At 42.8% G+C, this 23415-nt stretch overlaps 1 protein-coding gene across 6 annotated transcripts in view; it reads left to right on the top strand.

Moving 5' to 3' along the window:
- RORA (RAR related orphan receptor A) overlaps positions 1 to 23415 on the top strand; it is a 406637-nt gene that overhangs the window by 369053 nt on the left and 14169 nt on the right. For all 6 annotated transcript variants that reach the window (XM_058422394.1, XM_040077548.2, XM_040077549.2 and 3 more), the window contains 6 exons: positions 7826 to 7911; positions 15811 to 15952; positions 17631 to 18026; positions 20862 to 20983; positions 22206 to 22338; positions 23014 to 23121. In XM_058422394.1, the coding sequence (XP_058278377.1) occupies positions 7826 to 7911; positions 15811 to 15952; positions 17631 to 18026; positions 20862 to 20983; positions 22206 to 22338; positions 23014 to 23121 (987 nt within the window). The remainder of the gene's footprint in view (positions 1 to 7825; positions 7912 to 15810; positions 15953 to 17630; positions 18027 to 20861; positions 20984 to 22205; positions 22339 to 23013; positions 23122 to 23415) is intronic.

The raw sequence follows: 23415 nt of genomic DNA on the forward strand, positions 1-23415 counted from the left end.
AAAAGGGGACCCCCCAGAAGAAGTTGTTGCAGTTGTACATCTCTGGGTGTGTATTTCTGCCATCTTCATTATTTGTGTGTAATAATGAGAGCAGTAACAAAGCTGGAGCTCGAGGAGCTCCGTGGATTTAGCGGAGTGGGAAGATGTTAATTGCGTGCCCCAGATGTACCAAGGGATTGACTGTCCCAAGAGCTGCTCCTCTCTGCTCCTGGACAACAGAACACCAGGGGCTGTGGCAGGCCTGGCTGTGTTGGTTGAGCCCAGGCTTGGACTTCAGTGGTTTGATGGTACAGTTTGGTCTGTGGTGTGGTTTAATCATGTGGCCCAGAGTCCCAAGCTGCAATTGTCTTTACCTGTCATTCCTTCAACAGGGAAAATAAAATCATCTCACTTTCAGGTGCATTCATTGCTCAGTCAGGAAAGAGTGGGAATCTTTCTGGATGGATAAGGACAAGACAGTGAAGAGATGTGAGTATTATACAGAAGGAAATTAGAATCATGTAGTGTTGTACACATGAATGAGAGGGAGCAAAAATCATCTCTCTGGGTCCCTCTAAAAACCCTAGATCAGTTTTTAGCTTGTGTTCCTGAACACTTGCAGAAGTCCTAGATTGTTTGTGTTGGGACATAGTTTTGATTTTTCTCCATAGGAATTCAGAGTATTATGGTGATATTATATTAAGGGTTTATAGTGATTTTCTATTTGAATTTAACATTAAAAATAGAGACCTCACCACAACCACTTCACTGAAACAGTTTCGCCTTTTAGAAAACCCAAACTATTTTCCATCTTGCCTTCTTTCATTAGACATTCAGGTGTCTTTGTTGAAGCCAGTGCTTCATGAATTAGCAAAGCTCTAGTTCTTTAAATTATGTGTCAGTAAAATTTTGTGTGGCTTAAAGGAAAGCAATAACCCTAAACATCAGTGATCCTGGGAATATGAGCTCTTACTGCACTGTTCCCTTCCATATGCCCAAATCAAGCAGATGTTGAAGGAATTTATATTGATTCCTCAAAGTAAGTCTTGCCAGTCCCAGCAGGGCTCAGGTGGTGCCATGCTATTTATCCTGTTTCTCCTGTAATATGAATGTTTCCAGCACTGGGGAATGCTCAGCAGTGTCAGTGACCTGCTGAGGGATCCAGCTGTGCCCAGGCCCACAGAGCTCCTCTTGGCATTGCAGCATTTCTGCCTCGTGTGTTTGAGGTGTTGCTCATACTTTACTTTTAATTAATACTTTGGTGGCCATGTTCGTTTCTACTCCACCCATCACGCCCACAGACTTCAAAGGATTTGTACCAGTATAACCTCAGTATTTATTTTATTACCAGTGTGATTTCCTAAGGAAACAAGGCTTGGAAAGGTTGTTTGTGTTTGTCTGGTTTTTGGCCCATCACCCCGGTCCTCTTCATTTCCAAAACATTTCAGCCAAGCTTGAAAGCATCAGTGGTTCCAAAGATGTGAAAGTTGAAAATCTGAGAAAGTTCCCATCTGATACCCCCTGAGGGACAAAGTGCAGCGGAGCTCAGCCTCAGGGAGGAGAATCTGTAACAGAGAGGAAGATGCTACAAGTATCCCATGCGCTGGAAAGGCTTCCACTGGAATTTCAACCTTACTGGACCCCAGAAAAATCCACCCATGAGACACAAATCTCTTTTGTTGGTTCTCCTTTGGAGCTATTTGTTGCCAGCACTGTCAGGGCAGTCTCCAGTGGGCCCTGCTCAGAATGCCTTTATGGTGGGGATTGTGAATGGAATAAACACACCCTCGCACAAGGAGTGGGCAGGCTCTTGATCAAACGCTTCCTGAGCGTTCTGAAATGGCCTCAGATGTCTCCCAGGCACCCATCATCCCCAGAAGCTCACGGGGTTTCAGCGTTTCAGGACGTGTGAGTGGACAGGTGGTCACTTGACGGAGAGCATGGATGGGGTGGGCAGAGCTGTGCTGCCACCAGTGCTCGGTTCGGTGCAACTGCAGCCTTTGGAAGCTGCAGGTGTTCGGAGGCGAGTAATTTGCAGCCAGCTCAAATTACTTAGGGTACATGACAGAGCAAATTATTTAGGTAATGAAGCTGAAAATGCAGGAAGATTAGAATATTATATAGTAAAATCATTCCGTGTTAATTCAGTTTGTGATCAGATATCATGTTGCTTTAAATACCACATTACATGCAGTACCCTTGTTTGAGCCAATGAATATGTATGAATATGTCACTGAATATGTATGCCTCCTAATTTAATCAATATACTTACAAACAGCACTAGCAGGGATGTCTGGCACAAACTGCATCCCTCTGGAAGCAGGCTGGCCCAATTTGTGCGTGTATCAGGTTCATTCTGGAGCCCCTCTGAATTGGCTGCACGGTCGTACGCACCCAGTGAGGCTGGGCACAGGTGAGCCGCGTCCAGGGAAGGGGCTCGGAGGGGTCGCTGCAGCCAGGGCAGGGATTGCTCCTTAAGCAGTGCCCTGAGCCCCAGGAGGTGCCAGCTGCAGCCCTGCCTGCTGCCTGCACCCCACTGCAGCCTTGGGGCGGGTCCTCAGCCTCAGCTGGCAGCTCTGGTCAGCTGGGGATGCTTTCCCCAGAAAGCCGTGCACGTGAGAAGGATGCACAGCACCCATAGAGGCTTTAAGGAGTAGAGACTGGTCTGGCAGACTCAGCAGTCTGTCCTGAAGTCCGTCCATACTGGTGGAAAAGTGTGTACCTGGAATTTGTACCTGGAATTGCTGCCTTGGGAGCTGGGACCGGGAGCTTCTCAGAAGCGCTTGTGTCTCAGCAGTGCCAGCGAGCAGCAGCCAGGACCCTGTGGACGCTGGGAGAAGGGAGCACCTCCTGCACAGGTTCTCCTTTCCAGAAAATGCTGGGTTTTTAAAATTCAGAAATCGTAAGACACAGTAGGATTTACCTGGCTTTCACCTTCTAAAAGTTAGGCTTGCAATTAAAATATTATTAAATTCCTTCACTGTTGAGTGGAGGCCTCTCCACTCAGGGCTTTGTGCTGCTTGTTGTAAATAAGGTGAATCATATGCCCTTTTTCCTTCTTGCTTTCTCTCTCTCTTCCTTTCCTCTCTTCCTGCCTCCATTCTAGAGCAGACAAGACAATTAATTTCATTAATTACCCAACTTTCTGGATCACTCAGGTCAGCTGGGTGGATCTCCCCTAAAAGGCAGACTTGGGACCAATTTTTGTATCCACAGAAGAGCCCTTCCCAGGATACCACATCTGTCGTTGCCTGCCTTTTGTGAATTGGGAAAAAAATGTTATTTGTGTGCATGTACAATTTTAAAATAACAGTGTGAAAGCAGAAGAAGGAAAGGAAGAATCCTTTTTCTACCCCAAGACAATTAATTCACTAGAAACAAGCATTGTTCACAAATGTTAATGGGGAGGAAAAAACTTGTCTTTGGAAAACAATTTTTTCTTTTAAAAAGTGTGTTCTTCAAGATGAACTGATAACACACTTTCCTGTGCTCAGTATGTTTCTGTTTAAGGGACAGAACTGGGGAGAAAAGTGACCTGTGCTTTGCTTGACTGTGCAGGCTCTTGCTCTGATCTGAGTCTGTCCCGTGAGTTATAAAGAGAGAAATCAAAGATTATGATGAGCTTGTACAGTGCATTCCCTTACAGATACAGAGTTAGATTTTCTTTCTTTTCTACAGCACAAACTGGACAAAGAATAAAGCAACATTTCATGATGTGGGAATTAATAAAAAGGGAGAGGCTGTCTAGAGGGTTTGGCTGGGGGAGGGAAGTTGAAAAAGGCAGGCAAACCCAGTGAAACTGTTCCAGGTTTGGGGAACAAACTCCCCTGGAGCAGGAGGGAATAAGACATAATCTCCTGTTCCAGGTGCCAGCAGAAGATGTCACTGAGCACTCTCATTGGCTGGCTGCTGGCATGTTCCCTAGGAATTAGGTGGAGGCAGTGGTGTTATTTAAGCATACCAGAGCTACCAGACAGTCACCATGTGAAGACACAGTGGATGGAGGAAGAATAAATGTTCAGGGGGAAAAAACACTGGGTTTTTTTTCCCTGTGATGCTTGGGCTCAAGTTCCTGTTCAGTGTGATTTTGAGCAGATCAGGCCCACACTCCTTTTTCTGGAAGCTCATCTGCCATTCCAGCAGGAGGACAGTTCCCAGGCAGTGTGGTGATAGGAACAGCTCCAAGTGAAGGCACATGAGCTGAGGGGTGCTGGTGGATGGCAGAGCTCCTTTGCTGTGGAGATGAGCTTGTTTGGCATCAGCTTGTGGGGATTGCTGCCTCCAGCCCTTGGAAGGTCCCTTCTTTTTCTCAGGAGCCCTTTCTGTGGCAGCTTGGTTGGTGGTGGGTCTTGGTGCTCGAGCTTCTGTTTGTTGATCTTGGTGGTTTGTTTGGGCTTTTATTCCTCCTCTTTGCTGCCTTTGGCAGAGCACAGCCATGGTAGGATTGTGGAGCACTGTTATTTCAGGGTGTGAAAGAGTCTTAGGCCTTTAATCTGGGAGTACAAACTACATCTGTCACCTGGGTATCTGTGGAGGTTCCTAAGCAACCACAAGAGTTTATTTTTTTCTGCAGTTCATATTTAAGAAATAATTTGCTCATGCATGAACCAGCCTGAATCAGCCTGAGCACCACCCCAGGAGACAGAAATTGTAAACTGTAATTTAGGCTAATTCTAGTCTAAAGCATGAATTAGAGTATTTTATGTAATCTTGAAAAATATACCATATAAATAAATGTACGCAGAGAACAGGTACAATTAATTTGAGCACAGTAGGAAGCTTTAAGTAACTCTGGGAATGTGAGAAACCAAGTCGGAACATATTCTTGACATGTAAAAATATTTCCCACCTGCCTTGTTTGCATAAGAACAAGGTTTTAGCAAGTACATATTTGCATGTCAAAGTTAAAAGTGGGGAAAATATTTTCACCCTTGTAAGAAAAAATGCATAATCTTGGCACAGGCAATTTGCATTTAGTAAGTTTAAAGTATCTTAAGTCCTTTCATGCTGTATGGGAAGTGTATGAATGTGCGACAGGGGTTCCATTTCAATGAGTTGATTTGCAAAGGCACCACGTGGAGCAGTAATTGATCTGATCTCTCAGTGCATTAATTTGTACTACAATTGGTTGTGGCACTCCCGAGCGACTTGTGCTTCTGAGATTCATCCCATTGTCCTGCATCTCGGAGTGCAGCACCAAGCTGGAGCTTTGAATGCTGTGTGCCTAATTGAAAGTAAGTACCTTGAAGATGTAAATTCAAGGAAATCGGGAATTCTAAAATGATACCTGATTTGGTGCCAATAAAAATGATGCTGGGCAAATGCTGGCACAGCTGGAGCCTGTGGATCTGTGGAGATTCTCTTATACCAGTAAAGCACCCTGGAAAATGCATTTGGGACTAATTATGGCACCTTTTAGACCATTACTAACCTAGCTTTAGGCCATCACTTTGAAGGTATGTTACATTCCTTCAGAAACACTCTGCAAATGTCCTGTTGCTTAAGAAATAGGGATTGCATAGACAAGCTTCATGGGTGATTTAACTAACATGCTGAAGATTGTAGATAAACTAGATCCAATTATATCATACCTATTCAAAATAAGGCAGCAATTATGTATATAAAAGTGAAATGTAAAAAATACATTGCCATGTAGCTGTGGAGATAAGCCTTGTCACTACCCTGTCCAAGGAGCTGCAGAAGGCTGCTGATTCACTGCCGCAGAGGAGAAAAATAATCATTTGTTGAAAAGGCACAACTGGGATTTGGTAGAGCTATTCTGGAATTTGCCCACCAGATTGCTCTCTGAATCTGAACTGCACATGATACAAATCCTGAGTTTCTGTGAATTTCAGTCTGTTCTCCAGTTTGTTGGTGTGCAGGGGGGTTATGCCACCCTTTCTGCTGCAAGCTCATAAATATATGAGGCTCCAGTAATAATTCATGTAGCACATTAATGAAACAGCACATGCATTATTTTTCCCTTTTATTAGTTCACTTCCTGCTCCATTGTGTTTAATGTGTTAGCTGAAAGCAAAGTGAAATTAAAACCATTTTTGAGGAATAAGTATTTCCTTCCTTAAGCGTCCTAAACAGACCTCTTAATTTCAGCCTGTTATTTTACTGCTGCAGGGCTGGTGGGGTTTAAAGGTCAGGGATGCCAAGGTCCTTGTGGTGGAAGCAGGGACAAGTGGTGTCCCGCGGTAGGGAGTGCTTGGAGAGCTGCTGACATGGAGCTGCCTGGAAAAGCCCGGTAGTCCATAGCTGTTGGGCACTGCCTTCCCCAGCAGAGTATTTGAGATGCTCTCGGGTTCAAACAGGTCCCGTTTGGGTGCTGCTCAGCTGCCCCATTGGTGCATTTGATGTCACCTGAGGAATATTTTGAAAGGAGTATTTTAGCACGGTCGGTGCTGTGCTGCGAGTCTTCTGGGCTTCTCCTTTATAATTATCTTGTGCTTTGGGCCAGATCCTGAGCTGTCGTGCTACAGTGAAATGGAGCACACAGCAGCACTGCAAGATGATTCTTGATTAATATTAAGCGGCCAGTTAGGGATTCAATGGCATGCAAAATGCAATGTTTTTAGAATGGGCATGACTTTTTGAGAACACAGTACAACTGAAGTTAAGCTAATGCGTTGTAAGACAGTAGTATTAGATGTGATTTTGTGTGTTGTCACAGACTGGATAGCCGCAAATTGGATGAAAGGAGGAGCTCTCTTAAACAGTCAGGCAGCTTGTGAATGGATTTGAGCTCCTCAAGGAGGTGAACAGCGCTTGTTAATGTGTCACAGTTACAGACACAGCAAGAGTTGCACTTGCACTGTTCCAACTAAGCCTCTTCCAGAAAACTGATGCAGCTTCATCCTAACACACTATGGCAGAGCAAGGGCTTTCCTGGGATTCCAGTCACCTGCCTGTGTGTGGTCTGTGTTTGTGAGCACCACCAAGCACGTGTGAAGTGTGCCCTGCTGGTGTTTGATCACTAAAGCACTGCCTGGGCACGCTCTGTCCAAACTTGCCGGCAAAACAACTGCAGCCATGTACTCCAAGAGCAGCGGGGAGGTCCCTGAGCGTGGAGTCCCTTCTTGGACCCATGTGTTCACGTGGGAAGGTGCTTGATTTACAGATAGTCCACACCAAACCAAGTTCCGGGGGTGGGTTTCAGTGTGTGAATTTACACTTATCAGGGCTTTCACGCCTTGTAACTTTACCGTGTTATCTGGACTGTGCCAACTCCTCTGGTTCCAGTAAACCGAGTGCTGCTGTACTTCCCTGCCTTGTTTGCTCTGGTAGATAATACACAAATAGGTACCGATAATTCCCTTTTGATTCAGATAGGTAAGTTTTGCGTTTCTCATGCAAAATGGAGCTGCTCTTCGCCTCGTAACTTCTCTTTAGAGTTGGCCAGCCATGTGAGCTGGGTGGATGTTGGTGGCTGTGTTAAAGGTGGTGCATTTGCATCCAGGCAGGGCAAGCTTTAAAATTACCTGCTATGGTCTCACGTGAATACAGTTGGAAGAAACCTTTCTAGTGTCGCCTTAGCTCTCTGGCCAGAATGTGAACTTTCCTATTCTTTTTGGCTTTGAAATGCTGATTCTAGCCTTCTTGTGGGTTCTTAAACACCTTCTCAAATGACCCATTTTAATAACCCAAAAGCTATTATATAACGAGCAGCCATAATTTAGTCCAAAGCTCTAGGGGATCCTTGCAGTTCAGCAATGAATAGTTAATGCAGTATAATGTTTAGCAGGTTATTAGTTTTCACTGTACAAATGCTGATCAGGGAATGCTTTTATAAGGTGTTTAAAAGAAAATGTAATTAACTGGTTGCGTGCTTCTGTTGCAGCTCAAATTGAAATTATTCCATGCAAGATCTGTGGAGACAAATCATCAGGAATCCATTATGGTGTCATTACATGTGAAGGCTGCAAGGTAAGCTTCGAAAATATTAAGTCTGAATAGAAGCATTTAGCCTTTTGATAGTGATTATTTTCCTTCTTTTTTTAAAGAGCAAGCATTGCTCCTAAGTTGAATATAAAACCGTTAGGGATTCTGAAGTACTGGTTTTATTTGGGCTTTAAATAGAATGTTTCTGTGACACACACACACAGTTACACTGCTGAAGATTTTAGGACAATCATCAAAATCACCCAGTTGTGCTAGGTGTGCTGTACATTGTCTCTGTATAAGCAGAAGGGAGGTACAGAGGCATGATCTGCTTCAAGCACACCACCAGGAGCCTGTTCAGTGCATTCAGCTGAGGGAGGATGAGTCTGGCTTTCTCGAATCTCCCTCTCTGGTTTTGCTCTGTAAATTGCTCTGAACCTCTGTTGAAGCAGGTGAGGGCTCTCCCCTCTGTTTTCTTCTGCACTCTGCTGCAGCTACAATCTGTTCTGTTTGGCTGGGGAGATGGTGTTTCACAGTAGCACATGCTCCTGGTGTTCAGCATCCTCGGGTCTTGCTGAGAGCACTGCCTGTTCCTTGCAGTGCAATCACTGCTGTGTAAGGTTTAGGCTTTGAAGTTTTTCCTGGCGTTGTACCTTTGGTAAATCCAGTGAACGAGGATGGCACTAGAAGCATTTCTCTTTTGTTCAGTGCGTCTGTCACAACCAGGAATTAAACTGGCCGGTGCCAACAGCAGGCAGGAGTGAAGCTGATCACTCCTTTTGATCCCTGGTGCAGAATTACAGCACTGGCTTGGGGTGACACCGTGCACAGCATGCTCTGGCTTGTTGCTCTCTACATGGATGTTTGTTGCAATCCCATACTGATAGGTTTTCTCCTCTTAATCTATACTTCAGGTGTGAAGAATTGATTGATTGATAATAGTATTTAGTCTGCTCTCCTAACCTGCTTGATACTAAAACCCATTTTCAAAAAGAAACTTCCTTGCATTCACATTATAAAGGTTTCTTTTGTGTTTTTCCCAGGAAGATTTTTGTGTTTTCATTAACACATCCTCTCAGTCTTGTGGAAGTATTGGTAACAATGAAGGAAAAAACCTAAATGTAAGAATCTTGGAATGATATGGGAACAGCACCTGCTGCCCTTTGTGACTCCTGTTGCTATGGAAGATGCAAGAAATGCACTAAAAATACATTGATAACAAAGTGGTGATTTTCTGCAGCTTTATGTTGTTAAGCAGCCTTTGTCAAATTTCAGCAGTGGGGAGTGCAGACATTTGTTATGACAGTTCTGTTCTTTGATTGTCTTGTCAAGGATCAAGTTCAGGGTCTGAGAGCTCTGTAATCTTTAAGCGGTCTGGGACAGAGTACGTGGGAGAGAGATCCACGACACCCAAACCTGAGTGCAGACACAGCAGGGTTAACGTGGTGCCGATGCTCAGCTCAGCCTCCCCCCATGGGGCTTCTTGCAGAGCAGGAGCCTAAGGACAGGAGAGCTGCCAGCTGTGTTTTCCTTCCTTCATATTCGTGCACTTAGTGAGAAATGTGTGTGCAGTGTCTCTGTTTTAGAACAAATTATTTTCCTTCAAATGCTGTATAAATTTAGTTCTCTTGCAGCTCTGTGCAATCCTCTGCTTCTGAGAATTCCACCAGAATGGTGAGAAGGGCAAAAGGGAAGGCAAGCAGGCAGGGATGCTCAGCACAGTGAAGCCCATTTGAACCTTGAAAACAAAGTGTGAGAAGTAAGACAGTGGCCCAGGGAATGATTTAGGCATTTTCTCCTCCTCTTGAAGGAGCACAGTAAAGTTTTGTAGCCACACAATTTCAGACAGATTTTTAAAGCCAGTTAATATCAGCTTAGTTAACCAAGTTATCTTCCTTTGAGAAGCTCACTCCTAAAGAAGCTCAGTCTTTTTTAATGCCAGTGCCCAGATGACCTGCAGGTAGTGACAGGCTGGGGTAGTGCTAGTGTGCATAAGCCACAGGAAGAGTTTACATGATCATGGCCTAGGCAGCATTTAAAATGCTCTACTGTGGCTGATGGATTCTGCTACACTCTTCCACAGTAATGTCAACAAAGTCTCACCCAACAGAAGTATTTTGGCTGGTGAAAAGGTTGGCATAGCTTGGCTTCTGCCAAAGCAGCCAGGCGTGGATTGGTGTGGGTTCTTTTCCCAGCTTTTCTGTGGCTATGACTGCTGCAGGTTTGAGCATGCTTGTGTTGCACTTCATGTTATACTAAAGTTTCCTTTGTAAGAAGTACCTGGCTGCAAAGACCCCATTCCCAGTCCTTGGCTCCTGCAGCCAGTGTCCTGTACAGTCCCAGAGAGGTCAATGAGGTTCTGCACAGGTGCCACAAACGCACCCACGTGCATCGGATTGCAGGAGCAGGGCTGTGCTTGTCAGAAGGGAACAGCTGTGCTGCTGCCCTCAAGCCAAACCTGTCAGAAATGATCTACAGGCAGCAACAGCCACAGCAAAGTGGGGTGTTTCAGCTTGGACTGGTTTCACTCCACTTTGGCGTGAACTTTAATGTTACTTAATCCTAATGTTAACTTAAATGTTACTCTGTAAATACTGATAACCAGCAGAAATACAACTTTCTCAAAACCTGGAGTTTTAGTTGCAGACTTACTGTGCAGTTCTAACCTGTATCACGGATGCAGTCACAGACCAGCTCTTGTCAAATAGACTTTTGCTGATTCCATTGCCCTTCTGCAGCCTTGCAACCCTCGTGTTTCACAGAGTTGAAAGTGTTCTGACCAGGTTGAGTTGTTACATTACATTTCACATAACCAGACTTGGAGATTTGTAATGAAACCAATTAGTGTTTCTTGGGAAGTTTTCATTTCCTACCTTGCTATGACGTTGCTGGCTGTTTTTATGAACTTAGTGGCAGTGTTTTGCACAGGCATTGAGTATTCCCAATCCATCAGCCTATTTATTTAGCTCAATTTGAATCTGCCTTTAAAATAGTAAAATTTAACACCCCTTCATCATCTCCCCCTTAAATGAAAATTGGAGGTCTTAGCCAGGCTGTATTTTACACTTTTTCTAGGAGCATTTATTATAAATAAAACAAATTTTTAAAGAGAGGGCAGTTGTGGGAGCACTACTGACAAAACTGATATCTGTATGGAGCACTTCACACAACCATTAGCTGTGAGAACCCATTAACAACCTTTTATGCTGTAGGAAGGACCATGCTGGGAAAGGAGAGTGGTTTGTACACATCCGCGTTCTTTTCTCCTGGCTGAAGGTTGAATTCAGTTCCACATTGTCATACAATGAACTGTTTAATTTAATTTGCAGATGCAATTACTTTGTTTTGCTGTCAGTAGTTCGTGCCCAGCTGACCCACCAATGCAGCAGCGATCCCTCTCTTTACCTGACCGCATGCAGCTGTTCTTACAGAACCACCCATGCAGGGCATTTCAGACACTTGCAAAGGTTTATCAGTGCTGGCTTTTGTCTCCTGTGTCTTTTAACACCTCAGATGATCCTGTTCATTGTAACTGCAAACTATGTCCAGGTTCTTTACTTCAGGAAACAATACCTGATGTGCTGTCCCTGCCCATCTTGCTTTCATTTGTTGACAAATACAAGCTCATTCCTGTCTTTATTACTGATGTAAAAATGGTTTTGCTCTGTTTTCAGTGACACTGACTTTGTTACCAAATACTTCATTAACAGTTTATTAAACAATATTGTCAGAGCACTCTCCTCCCTTTACAACTAAAATAAATGCTGGTGGTCATAAAAGGGTTAAAAATCCAATTTGAATATTTGCCTGTCTTTTGTATTATGGTGTATTTTTCTGATGTTTCTTTGAAGAAAATCTGTGTTGGCTTGCTTTAGAAAACAGTAAAAGAATAACTCCCCCCAACTAATTGTTAATCGCTCAGAATATTGCAAAACTTAATGATACGTGGAAGTCTTTAAGTATTAGCCATAAATCATGGGATTATGAATAAGCCTTTGTTGTCACAGGCTCGCATACAGTCATTCCAAAACGTCTGCCATTAGGATGCAGCAAGGCAGCTGTCAGCTGTTTTCTTGTAATTAAACAGCCAACGAGCAGCTAATTAAGACATATGTGTATACAGAAGTGGAAGTGGGTATGTTAATGAACTGTAGGAATCAATTCATTAAATGAAAATTTGTCAAAAGACCAAACATGAGCTCAGCGTTTCAGCCCATGTGCAGTGGAGAAGGAGCCTGTGCGGTGCCATTTGGGACACGAGGAGTGTCAGGAGCCAGCTCAGACACCAGCGTCTCCAACGCTGAGCTGCTGAGCAGAGGAGTCACTGAAACTATTCATAGACTTAGCAAAAATGGCTATTTACATTTCAAAGTCCTTTTTTAACAAGTTGTTATTCCAACTGACATGCAGATGAAAAGTTCTTGCACTCTTTTTTCCCCAAATCTGATTTTGTAGCAGCAAATGAATACCCATGTTGTGTATAAATAGGAGTCTGAAACGCAGGGACCAAGCTGTGGCTTGTAACCTGCTCTGCTCTTCTTCTGGCAAGTGGATCCATCTGCAGGAAGAGGGAATGTGCAGAGCTCGGTGGCTGGGGCTGGGTCATTGTGCTGACATCAGGAGGGGCCAAGACCTGGCCCAAGCGTGCCATGGGCCAGAGCGCTCCGACCCCGGGGCTCCTTCGGTGCAGCCCCGGCTTTGTCTCTGTGCTTGATCAGGAGGGTTGGCTCTGCCTTGGCCCATGAGGTCACATCAAATAGTGGCTGTAAACATGCCTGCAATAAAAAGCATGTGGCCTGGGCTGGCTTGCATAAGGCTTGAATGTATACACGTGTACCAAGCATGCATCCACCTCCTCCTTCCTGGTGGAAAAATTACAGCCAGCTCCGTGCCTCTGGCAAAAGCGAGGGAATAGAACAACAGAATAGAGTGTTTCTTCTTTTAGAGGGGGAAAATTTGGAAAGAAACTGTAGGTACTTACAGAAGGCTCCTGTAATAGGGGCTTCCCCATGTGTCTTACAATGATGTGAAAGCCCAAGGACCACCAAAACTTAGAAAAATCACAAGTAAATGACAGCGCCCTAAAACAAAAAATCCTCACTTGACCTTCATTGTCAATTCACTCCCAATCTCAGATACCAGTCTTTCTGAGCTCTGGACAAGTTTAGATTAGTTTTTGAAGTTTGTGGCAAGGTTTCCTCTTTCTTTAGCTACTGCTAATGTTTTCTTGGGTTTGTTTTTCAAAGCTGCTATATCTCTGGTTTGCAAAGTGCAAGTGCTTTTAAAGGCCAGTGTTCAGGCATTTCTGCTCTACTGGAAATTTAGCTTCAAGCTGTAACTTAGCTGATATATTGTACACTAAAATGTATTGAGCAGCTGTGTCTCTAGGGAAAATCAGGAAAAGGAAAAAGGCCAGTACTTTCTCCATTATAATACTAAAAATAATCCTCAGCTTGACAAGGCTATTCCTAATAAAATATGCCAAGTGGCAATTCAGAATCAGTGTGTGTGTGTGTGTATATATATGTATCAGCTAAAGGAAAACATATGGATCCTTGAGGTTATTGGGACATGTTAGTTTCATGTATTGTTTAGGCTGACTTCCAGAATCTCAGGGGTGGCAGAGGGCTTCATGCAGCTTGTATGCAAGCATGTCATTCAGTGTAACTAGAAAAGAGTTTGGAGAACTGAAATTTTCAGGGACTGGTGCAGAACCTTGAGCAGTCACTGGTCAGCTCAGTCCCTAATCCTGTTTTTCTGGTGAATGGCATTGCACTTGGAGTTTAGTGGTGAACATGCTTGTACTTGCACTGGAGTGACAGGCTCCACTGACAGCACTCCCAGAACTGGAAATGAATCTATCTACTTATCCAAGGGTTGGTTTCTCTAGAGGGATCAGCTGTGATCTTAGAATGGTAGACATTTCCATGGTATTTCAGGTTTTCTTTAGGGTGAAATGCATTCAATTGGAGCTCAATATGTGCAATACTTTCAGTCTCGGTGACAATTATCTCACTATTGACAAACATGAAAAAAGGATTGAAAGTTCAGTCATATAGAAACAAAGACCAGGAAAAAAAGGGTAAGAAATTATGTACAGGAAAACAGGATTAAAGATAGCATCTTCAGTTTCTTTCTTTTTTTTTAAATATTCCATGTTTCCCCCGTAAAGCTTTAATAAAAGGGGTGTAATCAACAGAGATTGGTGGCCTCCTGCTAAGATGGAGCAGGGGCTTTGTCTCAGTGTTTTGCCATGTTTCTGTCTGCAGGCAGTTTGATAGGTAGTACTTGACTACTTGAGACTTGTCATGCAGGAGTCCTTCCTTTGTTTGCTTCACCAAGTATCTGTGCGTGTGCTGAGGGACTCCAGCATGAAACCTTTGAGTAAATAACAAATTGGTAAAGGTCCAGCTTTAATTAAAAGGTGCCCAGCCTTTCCAAGGAACTATTTTCTTTGCAGCACTGTTAATTAATCCATTATGTGGCAACGTAAAACTAAAATAGTGTGCTCACTGCTCTCAAATGCCTCTTTAGAATGACTACATCTTTGCAGAATTCTTGTGAAGTAGGTATTACACACACAGCCGCTTATGTTTGGGCAGTCTGTGGCAAAAGGATGAAATGGACTTCAAAGCAAACAGCTGCAGAGTGGTTTATGACATGCACCCTTCTGGAGGAGACAATAAAGTTGTAGCTGTGCATAGCCTTCCAGCTTTCTTTGGAGATGGGGTTGCTCAGGAAAGAGATCCTACATAAAACATGTTTTAGCTTTCCCCCTCCTTAAGAATCTAAATCCTGAAAAGAGTTGAACACCGGGCTGTCAGCATCAGACTAACACAACAGCAGTGATGGGTGACAGCAGCACCAGTGCAGTGACCACCCCCTCTGTCCTGGGCGCGAATGAGGTACCTCAAGTGCTGTGTCTGGTTTTGGGCCCCTCATGACAAGCAAGACATTGAGGAGCTGGAGCGTGTCCAGAGAGGGGCAGCAGAGCAGGGGAAGGGTCTGGAGCACACGTCCGTTTCTGGTTTTGAGTCTGATAAGGAACAGCTGAAGGTGCTGAGGTTGCTTAATCCGAAGGAGGCTCAGGTTTGACCTTCTTGCTTTCTACAACTCCTTGACAGGAAGATGGAGCCGGGTGGGGGTCAGGTTCTTCTCCCATGGAGCCAGCAACAAGACAAAAGGAAATCGCATCACGCTGTGACAGGGCAAGTTTCATTGGGATATTAAGAAAAAAATCATAACTGAAGGGGTGGGCCGGCGCTGGAATAGGCTGTCCATGGAAATGGTGGAATCACAATCCCTTGGAAGTGTTCAAAGAGGCACGTGGATGTGGCACTTGGGGTTCAGTGGTGAACACAGTGGTGCTGGGATAATGTTTGGACTTGATGATCTTAGAGGTCTTTTCCAATCTTAATGATTCTGTGAGTCTATGAAAAACATGTTAAGAAATTGTTCTTCGCAGGAGAAACTGTTGGCATCGTGCTGTGTATTTTTTAAACACATACACACACTGGCAAGGCTGAACATCAGAGCCTGTTGCTGTCACTCCAGAGAACAGAACAAGGGCGGTAGCTGTTGAATCCTCCCTATTTTTGACAACTATCCCACCCAGGAAAGATAGGAAATCAAGGTCTGTAATTAGTTTTATCTTATCTGGGAAGAGCTGGTGTTCCATATGTAATATAGGATCTGTAAAATCAGCGAATAAAAAGTGTAATTCCTTTATGTGTTACAATGCTTTTTTAATGAACTGTTTCTTGCTAGTTACTGGGTTTTGTTTATTTCTAGGAGAGAAAAAAACAAACAACAAAACCTTTAGTTTTAACTTCCTTTAGTTGAGTATAAAGTACTTGAACTTCTTTTCTGTTAGGTACACTACTTTTTTTTATTTGCTCCATCAGTTAACATCTTCTTGACTTGTGTTTTGCCATTGCATCCCAGGGCTTTTTCAGAAGGAGTCAGCAGAGCAATGCCACGTACTCGTGTCCTCGGCAGAAGAACTGTCTGATCGACCGGACCAGTCGGAACCGCTGCCAGCACTGTCGCTTACAGAAATGCCTTGCTGTGGGGATGTCTCGGGATGGTAAGTGCTCTTGGCTCGGGGCCTAGCTGCAGAAAACTGACGTAAGGTGTCGTATGATGTATGGTCAAACAAAACCCCACAGCGTTTGTATGCTAATTGTGCATTGGGCTGATAGCTGAGATCAGCAAGTGAGTTCTAGATGTTGCTATATGTTTTTCTGTTATATGCTATATGTTTTTAGATGCTGCTGTATACTCAATATATATATGAATCAAGGCATATACAAAGTTCTTGGATTTATTTTTTTCCTACTTGCCTATTATAGTTCCCAGTTTAGATCTTTGTCTCTGGTCACTTCTTGAAGATGCAGTTTTTTAGTCTCATTTTAATACTTTCTCTATATATTCATTACAACTAAAGTCACCTCTTGTAGTTGCAAGTTAGCACTGCTTGGTACATGGGTACAGATCAGAACTGCTTCACAGTATTGACAGAAGTTAAATGTACGTATAATGAATGATGGAAAAAATGCAAAGAAAAAAACAATGCAGTGTTTTGTCAAAGATAGAATTCTGAAGAAAAGATGTTCCAGTGCTGTTAATATTAAGCTCAAAATTGCAGCTCGAGTAGTGACGAAAGCCTGCCTCTGCCAAACAGTTGCTTATGTAATTCAGTCAGAACTGGCTTTGCAGCTGGGACTTGCACGCCTCCCCCACAGATGCAACAGAGCTGCCACCACTTACCTATTTGAAGCTCTGACTCAGACTTTTCCTCTGCCACAGTGACAGCAGCGCTGCATGTTCTACAAATACATACACATTACGTTAGGTACATGAGGTCCGATCAAGGCGATTGTTTCCAGATTACATTTGCTTCTTGAATTACATTGTCTTTATTTTGTTTTTTTATTTGCCATGAGACTAAAAACCTGAAACAGTTGATCATATAATGACTAGTTCCTCCACTGTGTTTGCTTTCCTGTAGAAAAGCAGAAGGCAGTAGTTGCCTTTTTAAAGGATGAAGCTTTTACAGCTGATACGGGTCTTTGAAGTCCCGTGCTGCATCCTTGGGAATTCCCTGGATGCTGCAAACCAGTTGCTTACAGCTGATGTTCCTCAAAGCCGTAGTAATGTTGTGGAGATACACACGTGCATTTGTGTGCACACACGCATAGGTTTAACAACTATTCATCTAATAAACGTTTTTGCTTGTCACAGAGGTGCTGAAGGCAGGTTTGGTGGTTCTTCCCACGTGCTTCAGTCCCAATCTCAGTAAAGCTTGCTGGTGCCACACTGAGACAGACCCCACGTGTTGGCACCACACTCCAGGTTCACTCCACAGCATGAATGTACAGCTGGTTGGAATTGGACAGTTTTCTTAGGCCAATGTGTTCTGGTTTAGCTTCCACTTTTCTAGGTAGGGTTTGAATGCTGAAGAGATGCATCTGTCAGCCTCAACAGACATGCAAGAGAAAATCTTTCCAGTATAGAAGTGGAAAGTTAATGAATTAAGCTAAACCAGTGACTTCTAATGGTCCATTTCAATGGCATGTCAAGACAGTCTTTTAAAGAGCAGGTGCTGCAGCTGTGAATCTGTAACTGAGAAGTGATTCTTAGGTCTGCCCATCCTTCAGATTTGGGGTTTGTGCGGTATCCTTCCATGGAGCGTTTAAAGAATCACAATTAAAAGGCGGTGGTGGATGTGTAGAGATGTAATCTCTTGTGTGTCTGTATTTCAGCTGTAAAGTTTGGTCGAATGTCAAAAAAGCAGAGGGACAGCCTGTACGCCGAGGTGCAGAAACACCGAATGCAGCAGCAGCAGCGGGATCACCAGCAGCAGCCAGGAGAGGCAGAACCGCTCACACCAACATACAATATCACCACCAATGGGTTAACAGAGCTACATGACGACCTCAGTAATTACATTGATGGGCATACCCCTGAAGGTAGCAAAGCAGACTCTGCAGTTAGCAGCTTCTACTTAGACATACAGCCTTCTCCAGATCAGTCGGGTCTTGATATTAATGGAATCAAACCAGAACCAATATGTGACTACACACCAGCATCGGGCTTCTTCCCTTATTGTTCTTTTACAAATGGGGAGACCTCTCCAACTGTGTCCATGGCAGAATTAGGTAATGAGAGAGAAAAGCTTCCATTGTAATTGTCTTAACAGTACCCTTTGGATTAAAGTGACACATGTAGCCAGGTGATAGTGAGAATGCTGCTTCAGTAGAGCTGTGGGCATGTATGGGCATTCTTGTGTGAAGTGCACAGTAAATACCTGATCTCGGGGCACACGGGGAACTCCTTACTGCTCTGGACTAAAGCTCCCAGGGGCTGTGGTTGATCAGCTCTACCAGTGTTGCTTTTGCTTTTGGTCCTCGCAATAGACCCTTGGAATACTGATTAAGAAGCCAATTTTTAGTGCTGAGAAAACAGGCATTTCTTTATTTGCAGATTATTTTTTAACAATTTTATCTCTTTTATCATTACCTCAATACTGTTACTCCTAACAAGAAGTGATGAGGCTGATTTTCTTCTGCTCTTTACCTGAGGAAAGTACCAGGCTAAACTGAGGGCAATTCTTGTCACTTGTTGAAGAGGATCTGGCCCCAGATACTGAAGAAGATTTTTGAATGTAGCAAGTTTTGATGATTTCTGTAAGAGCCTTATAACAACCACATTAATTAGCACATTTTTACTTTAAACTCTTCTCTTAATGATTACACTAGTGCTGAATTCCACAAGTATGACTTGTCAACAACTGAGGCTGGAGTTAGTGAGTGCTGTGTGAACTGGTTATAAACAAAGTGGAACAGGACATCAGAGTGGTTTCATGATTCCATTACTTATATGAGCAGCCAGGCATTTAAAACTGATTCCTAAAACTTACTTAAGCAATATTTTTTCTTATTATTTTATTATGAAAACCTAAAAATAGTTCAAAAAATTATGTATTCCCCATTAAAATTTTTTGTGGTTTATGTTCTTTGGAGAACTTTTGCAGAGAGGAAGTCACAGGAAGCTTGCTTTTTAATGTCCTTTTGTTGCTGTTCTCTACGATATAATTTGTCCTGACAGCCAAAATATTGTGTCTGGCTTCAGTTCAAATAATTTCAGATAGGTAAAAAGGAGAAGAATATATATGTCAGGACAATGGCAATGCTACCAGCTTTGTCTCTGAAATGATTTCTAATTTTCTCATGGAAAGTATTAAAAAGATCTACATTAAACCCACAGGGGGGAAAAAAAGGAAGAAAAAAGAAAAAAAAAAAAAGAGGGTTTTTCCTTTGTAAGGCAGAGTGTTGAGTTTGGAACACTGACCTAAACTGAGTTTGTCTTGTTGCTTACCTTTATTTACATAGTGCTTCGTTTAAACCCTGCACACCATGATTTGGGTGCCCAGCATTAACATTACTGAACAATGTTTGAAGAATGTTTGTCTGCCAGACGAGGGTTTCAATTTAGAAAGGTGTGGCTGTTCAATGAAAGTATTTAGGTGTGTGCTGAAATACAGTCCCAAAGTGAGGCGGAGGTTTGTGAATAACATGGGAATATTTCACCTCCTGTATCTTGCAAGGGCACAGGGATCATGCTGTCAGCTGCTGCTACTGAGAACAAGTGTTTTAACTACACACTTGTAAAAAAAACCAAAACAATTGTTACAATTGTTTGAAATATATCAAAGCTGTGGTGACAAAGTATAAATTATATTGTGTTCTACCTTACTGATTGCTCAGGTAGCACATATAATCTGCTTTTACGTCATCTGTATATTAAAGACTTTTCAGGTAATATCTTAATCAAATTACTGACACACTGATTGGTCCAGCAGTTCAGATTGTGAAGAATTGGTTTTGATCGTGTACCAAACAAAGCCAGTTTCACAGAAGACCCAGTACTGCAGTCCCTTGGAATACCTCCATGTTGTAGTGACCACCATTCCTGTTTGGTTTGAGCCTTCATTTTCAGTGGCCTAACAAGCAGAATTGCGTGAGAGAAGTCCCCAGGCCTCTACTTGTCACGTGATAGAATAGGAGAACATGCCCACCTGAAGGATCAGGGTAGGAAGGAGGAAATTAAATAAAAGTGGAACTCAGGTATCTAAATTCAGGCTTTTGAAAGTGCTCCTAAACATTTATGGAACCAAGTTTTATTAATCTAAATCTGGATTATGGGTCTTTAAATCAAGTATAGCAGGAGAAAATAATTTTATTTGGAATCAAAGCATGGCATGGAAATTTTAAATCATGTGTAGTAAGCTAGGTGACTACTCTAAAGCTGAAGGAAAAAACCCCCTAGTGTTAAGTGATTTTTTAGTGTGTTATCTTAATCATCTGGATTCTTTAATAGATGCATTTTTCTGGGGTTTTTTTGTTGTTTTTTTTTTTTTAAAATGATATGAGAGTAGGAAAAGAAAAAGGTATTTTTCCCTCCCAGGCAGCCTCATGGGACGAGAGTCCCGCTTGAGAGAACGCTAGAGAGGTGGTAACTGGTTTCTCTCACGGGAAGCGTTGGCACTGGCAGAGCCGTTCTGTCCCGTCCCTGCCGCGTCCTGCGTTCAGCACGGCCGTGTCCGCGGACAGTTGTGTGCCCTCGCTCGAGGGGTCCGTCACCCCGTTTCTTCCCATAGTTTCGTGGGGCTGTGCTCCGCGGTGTGTCTCCGAGCCCGGATGTCCGGATGTGTCGGGAGCTTTTCCGTGTCCCCCGCCTCTGTGTCCCTGGCGCCCCGCGCTGCGCGCGCGCCCTCTGCGGGCGGCTGCGGGCACTGCCGCGTTCTCCGGCCGCGCGTTAAATGGCCGCTCGCCCTCCCGGAGCCGCCGCCGAGGAGACGCGCACCGAAGCAGTTCTCTCGCCCAGCTCACCCTCTCCCCTCCCCCTGCTGCGGCTCAAATATACGAGATTTTCTTGTGTCTGAAGGTATAGCTTTGCATTTCTAACGCGTGTCGGTGTCTGCTCTCTTTTAGAACATCTTGCACAGAATATTTCCAAGTCACACATGGAAACTTGCCAGTACTTGAGAGAGGAGTTACAGCAGATAACATGGCAAACTTTTCTGCAGGAGGAAATTGAGAACTATCAGAACAAGGTATGAAAGCATGCCAAGATACAGCGTGGTTTCTTTAAAGCATGGTATTTCCATAACATGCTGCAAAATTCACTTTTTCACTGCTTTCTCCTTACTATCAGGAATGTATATTTATGTGTGTTTTAAAAAAAATACACTAGAATCAAAAGCAGAAAGATAGTCAGGATATCCTTTGTATTTGTGATTTTTACAGGTATAGGAAAAGGCATTGTCCTAAAATCTGTCTCTGATAAAGAAAGATAGGAAATAACAGGAATTTTTTTCAATCTTAATTGGCATGTTATGTTCTTCTCTTAATTTGTAATGTCCTGGATCAACAACAGTAAAAGCCAAAGCCACCAAGTTTGTGATGTTACATGTTGTGTTTCAGTTTGAGTTTGTAAACACAGAGCTCCATCAGATTTCCAGCCTTTGGGGTTCACTGTAATCCCGATTCATGCTCCAGTTGTCCCTCAGTGTTTGAGTTTTACCTGTGGAGTAGCAGCACAGTGCTGCCATGCCACCAGGGTACTGTAAGATCTAATCAATGTTATTTCCAACATGCCTTCCATCCACAAGCTTCTACCAATTGGCTGCTTTTGGAAAATGGCCTTGGAAAGCACTGCTGAAGCACACTGATCTTTGAACATATTTTTCATTTCTGCAGAAAAATATTTAACCATTAGGAGCGTAGTTTTTCTACTTTAGGCGATTTCATTCTGCATTATTATCAACACTGGAAAAATTCACTACTTGCATGCCTTCTTGATGTTGTTATCAAGATAATCTTCATATATGAACATCTTTATATGTATCCTTCTGAAGATGAGCTAGGTTGATAATTTGCAATCTGTACAAAATACAGAAGCTGATAGGAAAAATATGATTGTGCCTTGCTGGTGTAAATTGGCATTTTATTTTCATGCAGCGAATAAAATTCCCACTGAAATGACCAAAATCATTATGCTTTGACATTTTTGGCTTACAAAATAAAAATACTCCAAGCTGGATCTCTTCTAACATGACTGAAGAAGTCTTCCATGGTTGCATTGTCACTCATCCACATGAGGCTCTGCTTTTGAGGTCAATTCCCCTTGCTTACAAGCAGACTGTAGCCAGGAGTGTTGGAGAGAACTCATTGTATTTTGTTGTGTGGGGGTTTTTTAGCTCAGTTTTACTTTCTGACAATGAGCTTTCCAAAGCTTGGCTAGTAATTTTTGAATTTCTCTTCTCTCTCAAACAGCAAAGGGAGGTAATGTGGCAGTTATGCGCAGTCAAAATAACAGAAGCTATACAGTATGTAGTGGAATTTGCCAAACGCATTGATGGCTTTATGGAACTGTGTCAAAATGATCAAATTGTGCTTTTAAAAGCAGGTATGTGGGTCAGTTTTAAGGTCTGCTTCTATTAGTCTTGCCTGAGGAAGGTGTTACATGTTACATACAGCGGTTGCATACGCATACATTCATATGCAGTATGACGATCATTTAAAATTAAATAAGGGAAAACCTTGCAAATTGTCTGTCACTGAAGTAATGTCATCTTAGTTATTGTGGGAAGAAGGAGTTCAAGTCTATTAAATTTTCATTTTGGACAAAGGGAGCAATGAGTGTGTTAAGATGTAAAAATTGGATTAAGTTGTGGGGGGTTTTTTTTGATTGCTAATAGTGAATATTTCAAGGTAAAAATCTAGATGGTTTTATGCAAGATATTGTAGAAGTAATTCAGGTTACAAATAACTGGTCCAAGTTGTTAAGGCTTGGTGAACATAAATTTAAATGAGCTGCTTTGGCTTAAGAGACGTCAATACTCTAAAAAAATTATGAGAGTATATTAGCATTAAATAAGTTGCTTTAGCAAAAATTTCTAAAGAGGTTTATGGGAATTCTTTTAATTCCACCAGCAAACCAAACTATGCTCTGTTACACCACAGCAACTTACTGCTCTACTAAACTGATAATGAACACAGAACATTATTATTAAATCCTCATTTGCACTTCGCAACTGAAGTCGCTCCTTCCATAGTCAAACATGCGTTGTTTCTGTTTTAGGGTCTTTAGAGGTTGTGTTCATCAGAATGTGCCGTGCCTTTGACTCCCAGAACAACACAGTCTACTTTGATGGCAAGTATGCTAGCCCAGAGGTTTTCAAGTCCTTAGGTAAGGAAATGTGAAGTGTTTTGCCTCTACAAGGAAAAAAAAAAAAAAAAAAAAAAAAAGGTGGAATACTAAGGGAAAACAGCTGCTTTGAAAATTCAGTCTATAGTAGCTCAGACTGGTTGTTTTGTAAGCTGTCATGCTGGCTCTGTTTGAGGCCAAGCTGATTTCAGGAGGTAAAAGAGCCTAACTCTGTGCAGTAAAGGACTGTTGGTGCTGAAGTTCAGCATTTGGATTAGGGTAGAGCAGTCTGGACTCACTTGTTGAGAAGAGAAGCCCAGATTTCATATCTAATGT

The sequence above is a fragment of the Hirundo rustica genome, chromosome 13 (genome assembly GCF_015227805.2).
Source record: "Hirundo rustica isolate bHirRus1 chromosome 13, bHirRus1.pri.v3, whole genome shotgun sequence".
In the NCBI taxonomy this organism is placed as follows: Eukaryota; Metazoa; Chordata; class Aves; order Passeriformes; family Hirundinidae; genus Hirundo; species Hirundo rustica.